The sequence below is a fragment of the Aspergillus tanneri genome, assembly GCF_003426965.1.
Source record: "Aspergillus tanneri strain NIH1004 chromosome Unknown AapTan_2_pilon_pilon_pilon, whole genome shotgun sequence".
Classification (NCBI taxonomy): domain Eukaryota; kingdom Fungi; phylum Ascomycota; class Eurotiomycetes; order Eurotiales; family Aspergillaceae; genus Aspergillus; species Aspergillus tanneri.
In genome coordinates, this window is record NW_022984629.1 from 5,769,810 (window position 1) to 5,790,347 (window position 20,538).

The 20,538-nt window shown below is 46.7% G+C and overlaps 6 protein-coding genes across 6 annotated transcripts; 4 read left to right on the forward strand and 2 right to left on the reverse strand.

The window, feature by feature from the left end:
- Positions 1 to 667: 667 nt before the first annotated feature.
- ATNIH1004_001811 (Type I Polyketide synthases (Type I PKS)) lies at positions 668 to 7,657 on the forward strand (the record flags this gene model as incomplete). Its single annotated transcript, XM_033566506.1, has 10 exons — positions 668 to 817; positions 864 to 953; positions 1,044 to 1,101; positions 1,153 to 1,486; positions 1,554 to 2,073; positions 2,133 to 2,302; positions 2,351 to 2,709; positions 2,763 to 5,669; positions 5,771 to 6,687; positions 6,743 to 7,657. The coding sequence occupies 10 exons, from the start codon at positions 668 to 670 to the stop codon at positions 7,655 to 7,657; spliced, it is 6,420 nt and encodes a 2,139-aa protein (XP_033432263.1).
- An 869-nt stretch (positions 7,658 to 8,526) lies between these two features.
- Positions 8,527 to 9,498, forward strand: ATNIH1004_001812 (terpene cyclase; the record flags this gene model as incomplete). Its single annotated transcript, XM_033566507.1, has 1 exon — positions 8,527 to 9,498. The coding sequence occupies one exon, from the start codon at positions 8,527 to 8,529 to the stop codon at positions 9,496 to 9,498; it is 972 nt and encodes a 323-aa protein (XP_033432264.1).
- Positions 9,499 to 10,110: 612 nt separating this feature from the next.
- ERG12_1 (Mevalonate kinase) lies at positions 10,111 to 11,430 on the forward strand (the record flags this gene model as incomplete). Its single annotated transcript, XM_033566508.1, has 1 exon — positions 10,111 to 11,430. The coding sequence occupies one exon, from the start codon at positions 10,111 to 10,113 to the stop codon at positions 11,428 to 11,430; it is 1,320 nt and encodes a 439-aa protein (XP_033432265.1).
- Positions 11,431 to 11,680: 250 nt separating this feature from the next.
- Positions 11,681 to 13,106, reverse strand: ATNIH1004_001814 (uncharacterized protein; the record flags this gene model as incomplete). The annotated part of the gene is made up of 2 exons (XM_033566509.1): positions 11,681 to 11,818; positions 11,871 to 13,106. 2 exons carry the CDS (start codon positions 13,104 to 13,106, stop codon positions 11,681 to 11,683), a joined length of 1,374 nt encoding a protein of 457 aa, XP_033432266.1.
- Positions 13,107 to 13,547: 441 nt separating this feature from the next.
- ATNIH1004_001815 (beta-ketoacyl reductase) lies at positions 13,548 to 14,937 on the reverse strand (the record flags this gene model as incomplete). The annotated part of the gene is made up of 2 exons (XM_033566510.1): positions 13,548 to 14,369; positions 14,428 to 14,937. The coding sequence occupies 2 exons, from the start codon at positions 14,935 to 14,937 to the stop codon at positions 13,548 to 13,550; spliced, it is 1,332 nt and encodes a 443-aa protein (XP_033432267.1).
- Positions 14,938 to 15,335: 398 nt separating this feature from the next.
- On the forward strand, positions 15,336 to 16,301 carry IDI1_2 (isopentenyl-diphosphate delta-isomerase idi1; the record flags this gene model as incomplete). Its single annotated transcript, XM_033566511.1, has 3 exons — positions 15,336 to 15,597; positions 15,659 to 15,997; positions 16,066 to 16,301. 3 exons carry the CDS (start codon positions 15,336 to 15,338, stop codon positions 16,299 to 16,301), a joined length of 837 nt encoding a protein of 278 aa, XP_033432268.1.
- Between the last annotated feature and the right edge of the window lie 4,237 nt (positions 16,302 to 20,538).

The following is a 20,538-nucleotide window of genomic DNA, read 5'->3' on the forward strand; positions in this document are numbered from 1 at the left end:
ATTGTTCAAAGCGTTGACTGTATATGTACCACAAGTGTTGTGCAGCTGCACTAGGTCAGCATGCGGTCCCTTGTAGAATTAAGCAGAATTTCTCATAGTGTGTCTAAATTGGCCCTATTTGGACCACGCCCGTCTATGGCTGAAAGTAATTCCCGCCTTCCACATCCTATAATATTAAATACACATTTGAATGAACTGAGAACTTCGTCTGTACACTTAGTATAGTATTCCAGAGATGAGTACAATTAAGCCATTCTTGTGGTTGGTTCAACAGCACAGCGTAGTGGCGGAAATTCTGTGGGGTAATTCAGGAACACAAGAGAGAAGCGACATTTTACTCTCAGTATAAAACGTAATTCTCACAACCGAACGGCAAAATTGTGATGCTGCAGGCTACACAGGCCATTGATGGGCATGACAGCATAATTCGCGGCCCATTGCAGTGTTGACTTCCGGTCCATCAACCCGTCCCGGGTGTGGCGACGTGTCGAATTCATTGGAGGGGAGAACAATCAAAGCCATGGTATATCATCACTTTGAGGAATATATATATACCAATTACCCTGATTCACAATTACATGATGAGAAAATCTTCACAGAAGAAATTCGAGGCAGTTTTCCCTGGTACTGACCAAGACCAAGACACGGATTAATTTTGTCATACAATATGGAAGTCGCAATTATCGGGATTGGCCTTCGCTTCCCCGGGCGCGCTAGCAACCCTGAGGGTCTATGGGACGTGCTCATCGCAAAGGAGAGTACGTGGTCGCCAATTCCCCTCGAGAGATTCGGGCCGAAGGCGTCCCGCAGTGAACAGGTAAGTTCCTTCTCAGCAAACCGATCTATTCTAAGTCGAGTAAAAGTCGACTCGAATCAATGGGGGCCATTTCTTGGAGCGGGGCCTTGCTTCTTTTGATGCAGGGTTCTTTCAGGTGGCGGACAAGGAAGCTGAGGTAGGACAAATTCATCCCCACTCCCAACACCAGCAATATGTCCCAATCGATGGGGACACGAAACCAGCATAAGTGACAATAATGCAATAGGGAATGGATCCACAGCAGAGATTACTCTTAGAGGTGTCCTATGAAGCGCTGGAAAACGGTAAGAATTCCTCCTGCGCTTCCCATTTTTATATTGATCCTGGGTGTGTAGCTGGTATCCGGTTGGGGTCGATATCGGGGACCAATACGGCCGTATATATTGGCAAGTTTACGCAGGACTATGACATTCTCCTGGCCAAAGATGGAGTTAGCACAGGGCGCTATGCCGCCACTGGAACCGGACAGGCAATTCTGGCTAACCGGCTGTCATATTTCTATAATCTGAACGGTCCTAGTGTGACTATCGATACGGCTTGTTCAGCCAGTCTGGTTGCATTGCACCTGGCCCGCCAGACTATCCTCACTGGGGAATCAGAGTTGGCTATTGTTGGAGGTGTTAACTTGATGTGCGAATCGAGCACAATGGTTTCTCTCGACGAGCTTGGGTGAGTACTGCCGGACCCTCCATGTTACCTTCTGTCCGGTGACAATGGCCTTCCTTTATCTGTGTAGGGTATTGTCCACAAAGGGCCGTTCATATCCCTTTGATTCGCGCGCCGATGGCTATGGTCGTGGGGAAGGCTGTGCGTCGCTGATCCTGAAACGGTTTGATGCCGCTGTGCGGGACGGTGATCCAGTCAGGGCTGTTATTCGGGGGTCTGGCGTGAATTCGGATGGACGCACCACAGGTCTAACGTTTCCAAATGGGCAAGCACAGCAAACTCTGATGCGAAATGTCTATCAAAATGCGGGACTGGATTCGCGGGACACAGTTTTTGTTGAGGCACATGGAACTGGGACGCCAACGGGTGACCCAATTGAAGCACGGGCGATCCATGAAGTTTTCCGACAAAATAAAGCGCCTCCCCTATACCTCGGGTCGGTCAAGGGGAATATTGGCCACCTAGAGGGAGCTAGTGGATTGGCCGGCGTGATAAAGGCGGTCCTATCCCTTGAAAAGGGTCTGATTCCGCCAACCTGTAATTTTGAGCACCCAAATCCGCGGATTCCTTTAGAACAATGGCAACTTCAGGTCAGTTGGATAGCACTTTGTTTCATTTACAACTAAGATGTTCAAAATACATGATGCAGGTTCCAGAAACGATACTGAAGTGGCCACCCAATGCTGTCCGGCGAGCATCAGTCAGCAGTTTTGGATATGGGGGAACAAACGCCCATGTGATCCTCCAAGGTGGCTACGACTTAAATAAAATGATACCCTTACCTTCTATCCATGCGGAAGCACAGTCGCCCAATAATCAGTCAGTTGAGTTATGCCAGTGGACTTTCGTACTTTCATCTCATGATAGGATGTCTGGAGCCCAGTTAGTCCAGAACATAGCATCCTACGTGGGTTCTCGTCCCTACGGAGACCGAGAATTCATGAGTAGTCTGGCATATACACTATCTGAGAAGCGATCACTGCTGCGCTACCGATTGGCACTCTCAGCCTCAACACCAGCGGAGCTTGAGACGGTCTTGCGTCGAAGTCCTCAGAAAATGAACAAGTCAGTCAAAACCCCCTATCTGGGATTTGTCTTTACTGGGATGGGAGCACAATGGATAGGAATGGGGTTGGAACTTCTGCAGCAATATCCTGTATTTGAAAAGTCCTTTACTCGGGCCGACGCGTGGCTGAGAGCATTGGGGTGTCCTTGGACAGCAACTGGTAAGGATAAATTTAACTCCTATCCCGCCGTACGGCTGGCTGATGTCCAACAGGAGAAGCGGCCAAAACTGGCGAGCAGAGTCTGATAAATGAGCCCCAAATCAGCCAAGTGCTGTGTGTGGTCATTCAGATGGCTTTGGTGGACTTGCTGGCGTCTTGGAATGTTTATCCCACAGCTACCGTGGGTCACTCCGGGGGGGAGATCCCAGCCGCGTATGCTGCGGGTGCTCTCTCCTTTGAATCGGCCCTCAAAGTTGCATACTTTCGAGGCTTGCTATCGTCCCAACTGGCTGAGAAGGATCGTAATGTGGGTGGCATGCTTGCGGTGGGATTAACCCCAACGGCGGCCGAGTCGTACTTGGGCAGAATAACCAAAGGCAAGGTCAGTGTGGCCTGTTACAACAGCCCTTCCAGCATCACAGTTGCCGGCGAACTTCCTGCTCTGGAAGAACTCGAGCAGCAGCTGTCTCAGAACAACATCTTCCTGAGGAGATTAAATGTCAGTCTGGCCTACCACTCACCACAGCTACACCAAGTTGCCGATAAGTGTAGAGAGGTGCTCCAGGACATTCAACCTCAAACAAATGACAGGGTGAAATTTTACTCCTCGGTTGAAGGAGGAGAACTGCCTACCAGTGCCCTTGGGACTGAATACTGGGTGCGAAATATGACCTGTCCAGTTCGCTTCTCAGCTGCATTAGAAAAAATGTATCAAGACTCCAGAAGAAAAGGAAATATAATCAGCATGCTACTTGAAGTGGGACCACATTCTGCACTTGCAGCACCGATCCGACAAACCTTGGACATTCTGAATCCGGGGGACAAACCTACATATGCCTCGTGCCTGATCCGCAATGTAAATGCTGTATCGACAATGCATGCTGCGGCAAGCGCCTTATTCACCGTGGGTTGCCCGATTGACGTGCCCCAGGTGAACGGGCATGGTGTCTCTGCAACATCGCCCAAGGTTTTAGTCGACCTTCCCCCTTATCCGTGGAACCATAGCACAGAGTATTGGGCGACACCCCTTCTGAAGCCTGTTGACTATCCACAGATGGACTTCGATACATCACTATCACACCCGCCGACCACTACTGCCGATTGTGGCAGTCTTCTGGGCAGGTTCGAGTCAAATCCACAGCGTCACTCGTTCACGTGGAGCCGCTCTATTCGCGTATCTGACGTGACGTGGGCTGAACAATATATAATTAATGGCGGCCTAAGCTGTCCTCCCGCTTCTCTGATCTGGACCGTGATCGAGGCATTGCTTAATGTTACCGCAGAAGGCTTGGGATCGAACACAGTTGATCTACGGGATGTTCATTTGGTAAAACCCTTGGTGTTCGAAAACCGGCTTCAAGATATTGAGACAAAACTCGTGCTTATCGATTCAATGTCAAAAGATGAGTCAGATATATCTGCCCGATATGTGTTCCATCTCATGTCAAAAACTGGGAATGAGTTGTGGAGTGATCACCTTCGTGGTTCAGTTGCACTCGCCAATGATTTGATTCTTCACAGTCCGTCGGCTTCTGTCCCTGAAGCAGTATGTAGTGACCCGGTAGATATCGAGAAGTTTTATCAACAGCTCGGTGGTCTAGGGCTGTGTCTCGGACCATCGTTTCGGACATCTATAGAAAGCTCAATATCCGCGACCACATTGAACGCACACTGCCTGGTTGGTCCACCTAACAAGGTGTTATGCAAGACTGAAGCGCTGGTCACCTCACTCCAGAATGTACTGCATGTGGTGCTTCCAGCCTTGATTTCGCATGGTTTAACTCCGGCATGGTTGCTCGGTAACCCAGCTTCTATTGCACATATGACATTACGAACCGGGGCCTGTGATATATTTAGAGGCCAGCAGGAAGTGAGCTGCATGTCGCGCCTGAAAGACAAGAACAAAGTCGAATGTGACATCGTGGCATTCGGGGGAGAGGGACAAATAATATCACAGCCGCTGATGCAATTACGGGGTGTGACTATTATTCTCGCGAACGGTCACAGTCCCGGTCTCGTATCTACTCAGAGCACGGCCGGTCAACTACATAGATCCATCTGCAGTAATACTCGATCTCTAGCCCAGCACCAACAAGGCAAGGAAGTGGATTTACGCGGTGAACCAGACTCGACGATCTCGCACATGATCCATGCTTTGGACAAGGCGGCCTCTTTCTTTGTGCAGTCCTCGCTCGATAGGATTACACAAGATGATATTGGGAGGATGACGGAGTATCATCGGCAACTTTTCGATATGCTCCAGTCTATCCAGAGCCATTCAGAGTACGGACCCGGGGCTTGTAGTGGCCCAGAAGAACAGAAGAGAACTCTGGCTGATGTAAAGAAGTCCGTCTTGAACTGTGGGCCGGAGGGCAAAATGCTGTGCCGAATTGGTGAGAATCTGGTGCGCATCTTTCGACGTGAAGTAGATCCACTTTCTTTAATGTTGGAAGGGGATCTTCTCTCCGACTATTATCGCTCTGCGCTCGGTGTGCCTCGTTGTCATGCCATACTTGCTGATCTTTTGGACAAACTTACTACTACCCACAAAAACCTGGCCATTCTAGAAGTGGGAGCCGGAACAGGAGCTTCCACTCTTGCAATACTTCAGGCCTTGAGCAGGCACGAAGCAGGACAAACTCCACTCTGGCGCTATGACTTTACAGATATCTCACCAGGTTTCTTTGAGAAGGCACGAAGAGCGTTCAAATTATGGGCAAAATATATGAGCTACAGGGTTTTCAACTTGGAACATGATGCCGTAGCTCAAGGCTTCCAACGCGAGACATACGATGTCATTGTAGCGGCAGATGTCATTCATGCGACAAAGAGCATAAAAAAGACCCTGGAAAACCTGAGAGGGCTACTAAAGCCTGAGGGCAAGTTGATCTTCGTAGATCTTACCAATCCCCCGCTGAGGTGGTCAATGGTCTTCGGTACATTGCCTGGTTGGTGGCTCGGTAAGATTCACTCATATCCTTTTCCAATTTCACGCGTAGAGTCAAGTGTTATCTACGCCACAAGAAACTTATAATCGAAAATACTGACCAGGATGGGGTAGGGATAGAAGATGGTCGAGTGACTGGCCCTACACTCACCGAATCCCAGTGGGATAATGTCCTTCGCAAGACGTCTTTCTCAGGGCTGGACATGTCGGAGCCAGACTTCGCTAACCCTAAGGAGCATGTCCACAGCGTAATGGTGTCAACCGCGATAAATAATTCTCCACACAAGTATCCAGCTCGCATAAACGTTCTAACTTACAGAGCTGATAATAACTCACCAATGTCGTTGGTTTCGTCTCTCAAGAAGAGAGGATTTGAGGTAACGACCGGTGACCTAACCTCGGATATCTCAGTTTTCGCGGATAAAATCTGTATTATCATCATCTCCCCCTGGTCAAAACAGCTTTCAGAGACCCAGGAAATGCTTCGGCGAGCGTCTGAAGTAGTGGCCTGTTGCCGTGAACTGCTCTGGGTAACACGCAATGCACAGTCACCAGGAAGCACGCCTGATGCTTGCCTTACAACCGCCTTCGCTGTACACCTACGAAAATGCTACCAACGGAAAAGCATCGTGACATTGGACATGCAAGATGAAGACAGCTGTTTTGAGCAAGAAATATCCGACGCCGTTAACTTTATTCTCGACGCAACCATTCTCAACCCAGGCTGGACAACGGAGAGTGGCGCGGACTTTCGGCACCAGCATGGCCGTATTCAAACGCACCAACGCACTCCCATTCCTATTTCTATTCCTACTTCAGTGGTAGATCAAGTTAATGCGGAAGGCACAAGATTGAGTCTCATGCCACCGGAGCGTAAGCCGGTCTGGTCGAACGCAGTCCATTCCAGTAAGCCTGATGACGGGCTCAGCACCGATGAATTTAACGCCATCCGCGACAGCTTACTGGATGAGTTTTCGAAACACATTACATCTCTTGGGAGCCCTGAAATAGTGGTGAAGAGAGTCAGACAAGTAGGTTAGCACATATCATTATACGATGGTTGAGGTCCTCACAAGCCTTGAACAGTGTCTTGCAGAGACGACCGGTGGAGGCAAAATGACCCGGTGTTTCATGCCTTTAGAGACTGGGCGCCGCTGTCTCTCTGGAAAACTATCCAACTTTCAAGCCCGTTGCTTGTCTATCCTTGGATGGATTGTGGAGATCGTCCATGCTGCAATCCTGATGGAAGATGACATGATGGATGCATCCATTTTTCGACGCAGCGTACTCTGTCGCCATCTTCAGCCAAACATCGGTATGACAGCGATCGCCGATGCGCGCATGTTAAGATCATCCAGTCGCTTTCTGCTTCGACTGCATTTTCAAGATCACCCAGCGTATAATCAACTTCTCCAGCTCCTGGACACCATGGATTTCCATGTTGACCTGGGACAAATTACAGATACCCATCTAGCAAACACTACGTTCCTTGGGTTCCTACATTTTCATCGTGAAACATATAATTTTATTATCTCTCACAAAACAGCCTGGTACAGCTTCTACCTCCCGGTAGCTCTCGCTGCGCACTACCTGCAACTCCCTGTTACGCAGGGCTTAGCACATATTGAAAACACAATGGTTGCCCTGGGAAAGTACTTCCAAGCCCAAGACGATTACCTTGACCTCTTTGGGGACCCTGCAGTGACTGGCAAGATGGGAAACGATGTGCACGAGCGGAAGCTCGCGTGGCCTATTATTGAAGCTCTTCAGATATGTAACCGACAAGATAAGCTGCTCCTGGAGGCTGCCTACAGCGAGGGAAACGTGGAGCAGGTGAAATCAGTTCTCACATCAATGGGGATGCGGCAGGTGTACGCAGAGTTTGCACAAAACTCGTACCAGCAAATTCGAGCCCTGATTGACTGTATTGACGAAAGTCAAGGTTTGAAGAAGGAGGTTTTTGAATATTATCTTGAAATGACGCATCAGCGACAGAAATAGTCTTTGTTATCAGTTTTTTATTTTCTTTTTTTTTAACGTTACGCCGTATACTGTTTGTTCATAGTTGCCATGTTTGTCCCATTCTTCGGTCTCTATCCATCTGTATCTGTACTTCCGAGAATGTAGGGAACCATGTCAACAACTAGTAAATTTTTTGAGAATAATTCTAAGAAAGATCTACCAATGTGTAGCCTTTTGATTCACTCGTCTATACATCTGTTCTCAACATAATTTATGTAACTGAATATTTAATTCCCTTGCAGATCCTACGAAAATATATTGATCTTATTTCCAAAATGATCACTCTGCGATTCGATATATCTTTTTCTTTCTGTAGTTCTAATTTTATGCCTGATTCCGCTTATATCTGATATCTTCCATAACGTAGCCGTCGCTATTAGTTATTATGATTTCATCCGACCCCATAAAAGGGTAAGGATTGTAGCAGGTGCACAATTTTCCATATGTCGCGTGGAGGACGCTGACTGCCGGACATGCTGGCGGCGAAAGCCACGTCACACCACTCAGATCGACTGCAGAACAATTCTTTGACTGTTACTGTTACTAATGCATTTCAACACCGGGGGTTTATGTTATAGAACATTCTATGTACCTGCCACAGAGGATCATCCTGACACCCGGTGTCACAGGGCTACGGGTACCACACTGATCGGAACCATAAATCATTAACTGACACACACGAGTAATAGACTGTCTCTTTGCTATAAATATGCCAATAAGCCTACCTACAGCTCCATTCAGACAAAATCCAGTAGATCCAGAATCCATCTAGTTACGAATTCATCGTCCAACGTTGTCCTTCACTACCTACCACTGCCCAAATTATTCAGACGTCGATACAGCGCAAGATGACTACCTCCACGGAAGTCTATGCTTCAACACCAGAGGTGATCGCTGCAAAGGACCAGCCAGACGTGTCTGCGGCCGAATTCAGAGACATCGCAAAGGTCTGGGTGGATCGGTACCATCTTGACCCGTCGTATAAACATGACATTACCGACATCATCGATTCAGTAACAAAAGATTGCGTCTCTCAGCTTGGGCCAGACCTTGGGCCTAAATATGCAGAAAATGGATGTGTACTGGGGGTCACATTCTACATGACACACCCCAGGGAACTACAGCGCATAATAGGTCTCTTTACGGCCGGATTTCTCAGCCTAGATGACTTGGCCCCATCTATGAGGGAGGACCTGTACATGTTCCAGCCGCGATTGATAGTTGGTGAAAAGCAGGCACGCGGTCCTTTAGAGCTCTTGCGCAAGGCTCTCGCGGAGATGGAGCCTTACTACAGCAAGCTTGCGATGGGCATGATATATGGTACCGTTATAGAGGATATCTTATCCATGACACTGGAGAGACCGGAACGTCCCTATACTGCGGACAAAGTGTCGCCGGACTTTACCTCTTTCTTTCGACGTATGCTGGGATTCGGCCGACCGTACGGCTGGTTCATCATCGCCAAACCTCTCTTTAACACCCCAGTTGACGAAGTGGAGTTGGTGCATTTTGGTGTGATGCCAGATTTGGCAGAATTGGGGGTTGTGATTAATGACATACTTTCGTTCTATAAGGAGTCCGTCGTGGGAGACGAGCGGGACAATCATGCGTACCGGGAGGCGCGCGCTCGACGAGTCTCACTCAATACTGTGTTGCAGGAATTCACGAGCCAGTTGATTGCAACCTTTGATGCGGTGCACGATAAGGTGGCCGAGAATCCGCAGCTGCAGTATGTTCTGGACTCCTGGATGAAGGGCATGATCATGTTCCATTTCTGTGCTCCACGCTATCGGCTGGGTGAACTTAATTTCAAGTCTTAATGCCTCGTTGGTATGGCTTCGCCTGCTTTCTATAATATTATCTCGTGTAGGCTTACACCAGAGTGCAAGTTTTCTGCAATTTCTATCTTCACTAGAGTATTGTGGCCACGAACAAGAATGATATTGATGTTAGTTCCATCATTGGAAAACCATTTCCGAACATGACTGTTGTGTAGTATCATTTAGGCTACCTACCATGCGGTGAATTTATGCCAAAGCAGGACGATTTTTTTTTCTTTTTTTTTTTCTTTTCTTTTCTTTTCTTTTTTCCTTTTTTTCGCTCTTGGTAGAGCTATTGATGTAGGTGCCAGGAGGCCGTAGAAAGTATATTGCGGCACTATTACAGCATATCTGAACCAGAACCCACGTCAGTCCATACATGTTGAGTCCCGGGGTGTCAATTTGACCATTGCACTAAAAAAGATGTCCAGTCAACAATTTAAGAATAATACAGTACTTTTTCCTGTTGACACTGGGCTATTGCGAGCCGTAGGCATGGCTGGCTTGCTCATCCGGGGTTGTCCCGGATGTCGTCAAGTACTTGATTCCAGGAAGCCCCAACTTATTGACACAATCTCCGTTTGTAAATGTATATTTATATACATATATATAATGGACCATTTCATTGTGTCCGCCCCCGGAAAAATCATCCTCCATGGAGAATATGCTGCCTTATACGGAAAACCCGCCATCGCGGCCGCCATCGAACTTCGGTCTTATCTCCTTGTGAGTGCGGCTAGAGACGATCCACGGTCGATAACCCTTCAGTCTGACAATGGCATTGACTGTACTTGGAACATTGATGATCTGCCGTGGCCTCAGACACCACGGGCTCAGAATGACTCTCCTGAGAGCGATCATTCCTCTCCTGATTCAGGGTTGCGAGCCGCCATTCGTGCTTTTCTCCAAACATCGGCATACACTACCTCCTCCAGTTCCGCACACAAGTGCATTGTGGAGGCCTTCTTGTATCTGTATATAGCTCTAGGCTCGCCGCAACGTCCTGGAGCTGTATATAGCATTTATTCACGGCTCCCAATTGGTGCCGGCCTCGGCAGCAGTGCAAGCATTTCGGTGTGCATGACTACAGCCATTCTCATTCAATCAGGGACCCTTGAAAAGGATTACTCCTTGACCCCCAAAGCCCACACTCCCGTGGATCTGATCACTCGATGGTCATTTATTGTGGAGCACTTCTTCCACGGAACTCCAAGTGGGGTAGATAACGCCACATCCACCCGCGGGGGGGTTGTATTCTTTCAGCGGGATCCCAATTCTGTGAAACCAGTCATCACCCCCCTGGCCGGTGTTCTAAAACTTCCTGTCCTCCTTGTTGACACTTGCGAGAGTCGTTCAACCGCTTCTGTTGCCGCAGATGTCGAAGAGCTGTTAGCTGTGTATCCAAAGCTGGTGCACTTGATCCTAAACTACATCCATCTGGTGACAGAGTTCGCAAAGAAAATAATTGAAGGAACATCTCAATGTGAGGATCCGGATAGCATCGTTGAACAGCTCGGGAGGCTACTCCCTATTAATCATAATCTACTCGTGGCTCTGGGTGCAAGCCATCCGCGGGTAGAGCGAGTGCGATCAATCATCAGTTCTGGATACCTTGGCTGGACAAAACTAACCGGTGCTGGCCGTGGAGGGTGCACACTTTCCCTACTACATCCTAAGATGGAGGAGCAATTGTTCCAAGAGACAAAGGACCGGTTGGTGTCCGAAGGGTTCCATGTCTACCGGAGCATACTGGGATGTAGCGGGGCAGCAGTTCTGCAGCCAACAGTGGCTTACGACAACAACGGTAGAACTGCGACGAATGGTGCGTCTGCTGCTCATGAGATTTTAAAGAATCCAAAGATTGAGAACATTGATCTCCATCTCGAGAGGCTATTCCAGGGCAAGTGGAGACATTGGAGGGTCAGTCAGTGAATTTATTCTGTGAAATAAGGCTACTGCTTATTTTCATTTATCGTCTTCTTTTTATTTTATCTTTCCACTTGCCTTACTGTAATTATACTGTAAAGGCTTCTAGGGCGAGGAGAATAAAGAGATGGCCGTCTAGCTTGTGGAAAAGAAGTAAATGAGCTACTCAACAATAAACAATAAACTGTGTTCATCGCATTTACTCTCGCGGCAGTAATAATAGCGCAACAATTTGTCTAACACGCATGGCCATATATTATGCCTTGACCTGATACTCACGCTCAAACATTTTGTTGACCTTGCTCAAATAGTAGGTCCCTGGGATAAGATAGTCAGTCGTGGTAAAAGGCACATAGTCTTTCGCCATGTATGCCTGTTCGCGCAGCTGACAGGTCTGCCCATTCGTTAGCCGCATAGGCCATATAGAACAGAAATAGGAGACTTACCACGTCATACACTACTGGAGGGATCGAGTATCGAGCCTGCAGCCTTGCTTTCAAATCGAGTTTTGCCGCCATTTCTGACAAGTCCTGGCAAATCCTAAGGCTGAACATGGAGCTAATAAGCCCACTTCCGTAGGAGAACAGCGCCACTCTTTTTGGGTTTTTATCGTGGAACGTTACATTAGAGATTAAGCTTGCCAGACATCCATAGAGGCTTGCGGTGTACATGTTTCCACACATGGAGGCCATCTCCAGCGACGGTAAGACCCGACGCTTGAAGCGTTCCGCGCACAGTTTCATAAAGAATCGAGATCGCTCTTTGTCTTCCTTCGACGGATTGGGGGCGAGAGGATGATATTCCGGAGGCACTTCGGCGAAGAAGGGATGGTCAGGATCAACCGTATAATCGTTATAGAGGACACGTGCATGTGCTTTTTCCACCAGCTTGCACGTCGGAGAGTGGAAGAGCATATAGTCAAATTTATCTGAAGGCAGCTGCCATGAGGGGGAGGCAAAGTCGACCACCTTCTCCTTGATTGTTTTCCTCCCCCTCTCAATGTACGCCTTGTAGCAGGCGTCCAGCGATTCCATGTAACATTGAACGGAGAAGTGCCCGTTGATCACAGGATATTCGCTCCGGCCATCTGGTTTGTAGAAGTCATATACATGGGAGGCATATGAACCTCGAAGTCCAGGTTCAACTACGATTGGCGCATTAGGCCCGATCAGCATGGCCACACAACCCGCGCCCCCAGTTGGACGCGCACTCCCCTTCTGGTAGAGCGCAATATCCCCCGCGATCACCACGGCGTCCCGCCCATCCCACGCCGAAGACTCAATCCAGTTGATACTGTTAAATAGTGCATTGGTTCCCCCATAGCAGGCATTCGTTGTATCTGCACCCTCCACATCGGTGTTTCCACTGGCAGTAAGCAGTTGCATCAGCACCGATTTCACCGACTTGGATCGGTCACAAGCACTTTCGGTACCAACTTCCAACCTTCCAATCGATGTGGGATCAATCGAGTACTTGCGAAGTAGAGAGGACAAGGCCGTCAGGGCCATGGAGTAGATGTCTTCTTGATCATCGCAGAAGCTCATCCGACACTGACCTAGGCCCACAGTGTATTTTCCTGGGCTAGCATTGTCGTAGGCTTCTAGACATTGTTGCTCGACATATTGATTCGGGAAATATATTTCGATGGCTTTGATGCCGATGTTTGCTCTGTCGTCTCCCATATTGTTTGGCCTCTGCGCATTTCTAAACGCCAACTAACTCGACTGCAACAGGTGTATTTAAGGTCTGGGTTTGTTTGATGTTCCAGCCCCGGCATGCCTTGGCCCAGACGGTGGACAACACCCGGGAAATCAGGTTGAACCGGATGATCTTCGCTGGACAAGCATTATGTATGGTATATTACTTATCACTCCTTACCGTAGGTAAATGTTCATTGGCGTAAGCCTGTCTAGTTGAGCTACAAATATTAGTGAACATTGCGTATAGCACAATATAATCTCCGTATTAATGAACACATTATACGGCAGGGTAAGCACTGGATTCTCGGCACAACCCACAGCATAATCAGCAGCTCAAGTCGAAAGACCCGCCCGGGAGGGGGACATTTAAAAAAAAAAGCAAACCCCCGACACTTGGTTACAAATCGATACTATACGTAGATATTACCGTGCAGAGTTGACTTCCTCCTGTACTCGGGAACTGAGCAGGGTTGAACGTCTCGTCGCCTCATCCGCAAATATTCCCAAGGATCTTGCCCCTAGTAGCTCAAAAATATCAACGTTTGACTTTGCCTCCGTTTTCAGCCAGTTACAGAATTCGGCTGCGATGAAGGAGTCTACGCCAAGGGCGCCAAGTGGCTGATCGATATCAACTTCATCTTCGTCCGTTCCTAGCAGCCTCGCCATCTTGGAGACCATTGCTGCGGACAATGCATCTGTTGCATCCGCAAATGTTGCAGCACCTGATATTTCTCCCGGAAGATTGTCTGTGTTATTTTTCATTTCTTCAGCTTCCGCGAGGTCGTGATTATTGGGATCGTGACAAGGTGCCGGAGTCGGGATTGTCAAATTGGACGTGTCGCTCCCTGCATTGGTTTCACTGGCCGAACTAAATCCTGATGTTGATTCTCCTGAAGACAACATGGAATCCTTTCCAGGAATACTGACGTGACAGGTCTCTGTTGTCCGGTTTGGGTAGTGTATGCAATTTTTGATCAACGATACCATCGACTCTTCATCCAGATACGGACAATGTCCCATAGAACGATGGCTTTCGAGGCCAGCCTCTTGATCACAGTAACAATCAATGGAAGTGGCCACAAATGGAAGATTGTGTTCCGCGCGGTGCGTAGCAAGTACATCCACATCGGCGGATCGCTGGACTCCAGAGAATGTCACGAAGAAATCTAGCGGCATGTGGGCTGTCACCTCGTGAAGAGCCTTCATTTCCATAACATGAGTACAGAGGTCATCCAGCTCGATGTCCTGCCCACTGTTTAGCCTGAGGAATTACATTGATAATCACTCCAATAAGATTACTTACTTTGTCCATGGTCCTGTCATAGATGATTCCCCCAATGCGCCACTGGTCTCTGTTCCACAGCGAAAGGACGCTGGACAACCTGGAGATATTTGACAAGCAATTGGTGTAGACTTCGACATTCGCACCTGTATGTCGAAGCTGATCCAGTACTGTTCTTCCGTCTGTGCTGGTATTTCTCTCGTTGGTCAGAAATACGAAAGTCCTCGCCCCCCAGTTCTGCAAATATGGTCCAAGCACACTCGCGACACCCTCGGGTTTTCCCACAAGAACATAAACTGTATTCGGGCGCAGGTGCACGGTGTCCTGGTCATCACAGAATAATTTCACATTCTGCGCCGTGGGGTTTCTTTGCTTCTTTCCTACAACCTCGTCCATGTCATTGTTCATGTCTGCCGAATCGACAGGAGAACTGGTTTTCCCGTCATGCGTGGCAGGGAAGTGGATGATCTTTGTTGGCTCCGTCATGTCACTCCCTGGCAACTCTTGTAAGATTGACTGATGATAGAGCATATTTAACAACGGCCTGAAGAATGTATATGTAATATAGCATAAGCCTGCCTAGGAAAGCCAACCCATGTCCATGTATCATAGAACATTTATTTGACATGGTCGGTAACATTTTAATACAGTCAGTCTGACATAGCACTACCCGCAAAACCACCCATCCCCCGGGTACGTAGCACAGTCCGGATGTCCACATGCATACTTTATCGTGCACCGAATGATCTGCCTTTCAGATGGCGAGAACAAAGTGGTGCAGAACTTGGTCACCCCTGGTGTGGCTGGTCTTGCCCAGAATAATCTACATGTATATATATGCGTGTGACTGTGTGTGCAAGCTCTCCACACTAGTCTATGAGAAAATAACCCCGTCGATGATGCCCTTTAACTTATAAACATCGACCATTATGGGAGCGATATTCAGCCGCATCTTTTGTTTTGTCACCGGCCAACCCTTCTACTCCTTTCAATCTCGCATCACGGCAGACAACGTATCCAATCTCTTCCCCGATGTAAGAGCTTTGGATGAATCCGCAGCTGTTTGTTCGCCCGAAGACATGGGGGTCGAACTCAAAGGATATGACCCCGACCAGATTCTCCTCATGCAGGAAATGTGCATCGTGGTCGATGATGAGGAGCGTCAAATTGGAATGGCGAGCAAGAAGACTTGTGAGTTCTTCCACTATCCTACTCTGTAGTTCTCTCTACTTTTGAATACTCATAGCACTAGGTCATCTTCTGAAAAATATACGCAGGGGTCTCCTGCATCGTGCCTTTTCGGTACTCCTGTTTGACTCCCAAAACCGCCTTCTCCTGCAATGTCGAGCGAGTGAGAAAATCACATGGCCAGACCATTGGACAAACACATGCTGCTCTCATCCATTGGCAATCCCGGGGGAGACAGGTTTGGACTTTTGTGGCGCCATTCTAGGAGCTAAACGAGCCGCTCAACGGAAATTGAACCATGAATTGGGGATCAGTCCTCAGCAGGTTCCCTTGAACAAGCTCAGGTTTATGACGAGGATGCAGTACCAAAGTGATTATGATTTGACATGGGGTGAACATGAGGGTATTCTGCGACATGATTTCTTCTTCGCTGAAAGAACCGAAGCTGACTGTTTTATTTCGTACCTATAGTTAGCTACATTTTTATCCTACAAGGTGATATAGATCTCTCCATCAACCCTAATGAAATTCGGGACTATCGCTACGTTACCCGAGAAGAGTTTGAAGCCATGTACAATGATCCTGGTGTGGAATTTACACCATGGTTCAAGCTCATGAAGCAGGCGTGGCTGTCTACATGGTGGAAAGCTCTGGAAGAAAGCTCATTGGATCTTTATGTCAATGATTCAACGCACCATCGGCTGTAGTCGTCCATGACGTGCAGTGTCAGACTATTGTCTGTATCTCAAATTGCCGCCTATATATGTCCATTTCTATTAGTTCTAGCAAGGGATGAGTTGTGATTGAAGACATAAGCGTGTTTGAAAATATCGCGGCATCAATTTTGGGCACATAAAACAATTTATCGAATAATTTAACGATTCACTCTAAGCTGAGCCATTCACTCTAAGCTGAGCCTGGCTGTTTGGCTATATCCAGCAACTGCCTCTGCTCACTTGTGTTTCTCTGTTGTGCTATTGCGACGGTTATGCCTACTATCTCATTCGGCCACAAGCTTACCAGCACTACTAATATATTAACTGGGCACAAAATACTTGTGTATGCTCGATGCGCGGCACTAACCATAAATAGATGTTATTGGGTCGAGGATGGTCTGACTTTCTAACTATAGTAGTCGATAGTGGGCAGCAATATGGGGAAATATACAATGGTTATAGGATACAAAGACCCCAACTGGGTAGTTTCTGGAGCAAGAGGGATAGATTAGTTATGCAGGTGAATCGTGAATCCCTAGTTTAAATAGCCACTATGATACAGATTAATTCCTAGGATATGCTGCAGATACGTCACACAGTTAGAAAATAGCCGGTTGGAATAATGAAGATATCAAGTAGCCTCCTCCAGGTTCTTCTGGAGGTCTCGTTGATATAACTCTCTTAATTCGAGGGCCTTCTGTTCATATGTTCGCTTAAAGTTGGGTGATCGTTCCACCCAGGACCCAGCTGAATCCATATAAATTTTATCTGCGATAGAAGAATATCTGTCAGACCTGCAGCATCGCACTTCATGGTCCATGAGCCATACTAAATGAAGCGCCCGGAAATTCCTTTCTAGCAGATTCCAAGTTTTCATCTAGAAACAGCTGAAAGGCATCTGGAATAGGCAGTAGGAGGGTTCCGTCTATTTGCGCCTTAGCTATTCTGTTAACTGCCATCGACAAAGGTCCGTAAATGGTTACCCCCTTTGGTAGAACGCTTCCCTGAAAAACGACCCATAACGTTTATAACTCGCGTTATTCTTATAGCGGTTGGGGGCACTTAAGTTGAAATTAGCAACACAGCCGTCCCTGGCAGGGTGGTATTATAAATGAGGCATTGCCTGCTTTGACCTGTTGCGAATTAACAGTTCTCACAATGGTACAGATTAAAGGCGCTCTTCCGGTATAATCGTCAAAAATTGCCTAGTTTACACATACACGAGTCCGTGGGAAGAGCCGGCGCTTTGACAAGTCCCGGGTGTGGGAATTGTCAGGACCTGACATATTACCCACGCGTCACGTGGCTCTCTAACAGAAGATTGGCCCACAAAAGCTTCATGTAGATAATTGTTTTCCTCTCTACAGTTGCTATTTTCATGGAATGAGATGCCGTGTTTTCGTATCTCATCTTGCGCGTCACAGGAATGGCGTGGGACATCCTTAATAAAACAACAGTAGAAATTTGCAAAGCGAATAAAAATTAGGATATCAGTGGCACACGTAGGCATTGGCAAGTCTGTTACAGTCTTAATCTTCGTGGGGTCCATCTTCAGGCCGTAGCGGCCCACCATAATACGCAGGAACTGCAAAACAGGGATAGAAATTGTTGTGGAATTCAGGGGAAGTGATGCGCAGGGAGCTATACTATTAGCTACAGGCCTTCAGCCATACTAGGAAGCAGATGTCATTTTAGGAAACAACAGAAGTCGCAGTATCTCAACCAACTGAGCCCACTAAGCGGTTCCCTATATTTTCTGTAGAGGTTGTGCGTTGCTCGACTCAGTTTCTTGGCGCTTTTGGTCCCAGAGTTCCGTAAAAAGTTATTTAAGAAGCTGTTGAATCTTTTTCCAATCCTCTGCTTGTAGAATAGACTTAGAGGGTCCGCTAGAAAAAAGTCTTTGGCCCTCTAGCTTGCTAGAACATGCCAATATAAAGTCAGGGTTAAAAGGCTATATACCAACCACTCTCCACGTGCTTTCAATAATTCTTGCAGATAGTGCTTTCCTCTACACTAGCCAGAATGCGGCTTAGGCCTTGGGATTCTGCAGACAGATTTCCACTTAAGCTCTATAGGCATTTGCAAGCGGTCCAAAGATGCTGACATCAAGCGGCTGCAAGGAATGAGTCGAATGAGGTGGATAGGTGGCCAAGAAGATCTTATTTTTTTTTTTTGACAGTAATCCAAAAGCTTTATAGTAATGTATGATCCGTGGCTATCAAGGATTAGAAGCCACCAACGCCTTCTAGCTTTAGCCTTTCTTTCCCGGTCAAACATCTGCTAAAGCCATGCAAATCCTAGCTCAGCGTTGGTCCAGCCAAATAGTGAAGATGCAAAAAAGCATTGCTGATTTATTGCATCAAAGTCTTGAAAGCCCGGAGTATTGTAGTTTACCAGATACCGTTTGGTATATTAATCCGGGAGAAAGAGAGGTCTGGTCTGCATAAATACAAACAATTGTAGTAATCCATTCCCGATCACCGTCTAGTAGGTGTTGTTTGAGGTCTCCTTATATAATCGTCTAGAAAAGTTTCCCTTGCCCATAGGAAGCATGCCAATAAAAAACCCTTTTCTCATTCATATTATACATATCCTCTAGCTGAATATTGTTCTTCTTGACTTTCGGCCCAGATATTACTGTAGGTTAAATGCCGAATCATCCCGCTTGAGTATAGAATCAATACCAGTTGCATAGCAAGATATACCGTCCTTTTTATACCTTTCTAAGAAGCGGCCAGGCCAGTTCTTTCCTGGCTTTGTTTTCCTTGGCAAAATTTCGTAGCATTTCATGTGTATAATTAAGGCCTCACTCAGATTGCTTATTTATAAAAGATGCAAGCTTTTAGCCTGCTACTTGTTGAGGAATCGCTAGTCTTTATATTGTCCCTCCCTCAGCTGCTGAACTCCGCGGTGACGCCCTGACGGTGTTGATCGGCTGGCAACAAATTGTTTTGTTTAATCTGTTCTCCTGGTCCCAACAAATCGATTGCAGCCAACGAAGCCCCCATTGAGGCCATATTGAGTGATATATAGTAGTTTAAAAATCTACGTTTGTAAAAGTCAGTGAGCAAAGATTTTGTACGGCAGGTAGTGATCTACGTTATAATAAATCAGAATATTTTATTAATCCTATTGTTCCTTCACTTCCCTTTAAGCTATGCTTGATGCTATATTTTATAGTCTTCTTCACATATTGGAGAATGTGTTCTGATGTTTAAGGATAATATCTTTGGTTCTGCAAGATGCTGGCTTAAACAATTAGCATAAAATTAATTATCTGTGTAAAGAACTCGGGGAAGAGTTTTGGTGTGTAATGTCTTGGTATAAGAGGCTACAATATAGGCGTACTTATTACACACGAACCAGTAGAAGTAATTAATGACTGACTTCGTTGTTGTTGACTCTTTTTCTATCTCACGCCGGTAAGCCCCCTCCGGGATTGTGTTAGATTAACATATATTTACTAACGCATATTCCTTTACACTCATCTTCGTTCAACATCTGAGAATTCAACATAGAAATATAAAATCAAAAGACTGCGAGCATATTAAACAATATAAGCAATTTAAGGCGTTTAACGCTTGTTCTGGCAATCTGGTTTCAATAGATGTTGGGACTTAAAGACCTATATTCTTCTCTTTCTAGTTCTTATCCAATCGAAAATCATTAACTAATCGTTCCATGACCTTTGTTGAACTATCTTCGCAAGGCTACCCGCGAGCATTTGATCTCCCGGTGTGTGGACTAGCTTAATATCTTAATATTTAATAAAATCCTAAATAGCATAATATCGAATGAGTATATATGCTTGCTTCGGCTATGTAGGACCGGATTTTAGGATAGCTTTATCGCAGAAGTGGTGCTGATATATAAAATTGTTGGCTGGCAGCCGTACATCTCCTGTTTTTGAATAGAATATAGAGAATGGCGTAGCCTTATTACTTACTTGTTTACTTCCGCAGCGGCGATATATTCTGCTTCAGATAATAATGTCGCGGTAACTGGCCGTTTGTGACTTGACCAACTAACTAGTCCTCCATCATAACATCTAGCCTGTCGGCTAAGGCCCTTGTCTTTTTAGTTATAGTATACAATCTCTAAATAACTCCGGGAGATAGTTTGTCGTCCAAAGTATAAAGCTTCTGCGAACCTTGAAAAAATAAAAATCCATAGTCAGGTTAAAATCCTTATAAATATTAATTCTGTTATACTTGGAAGACAACAATCC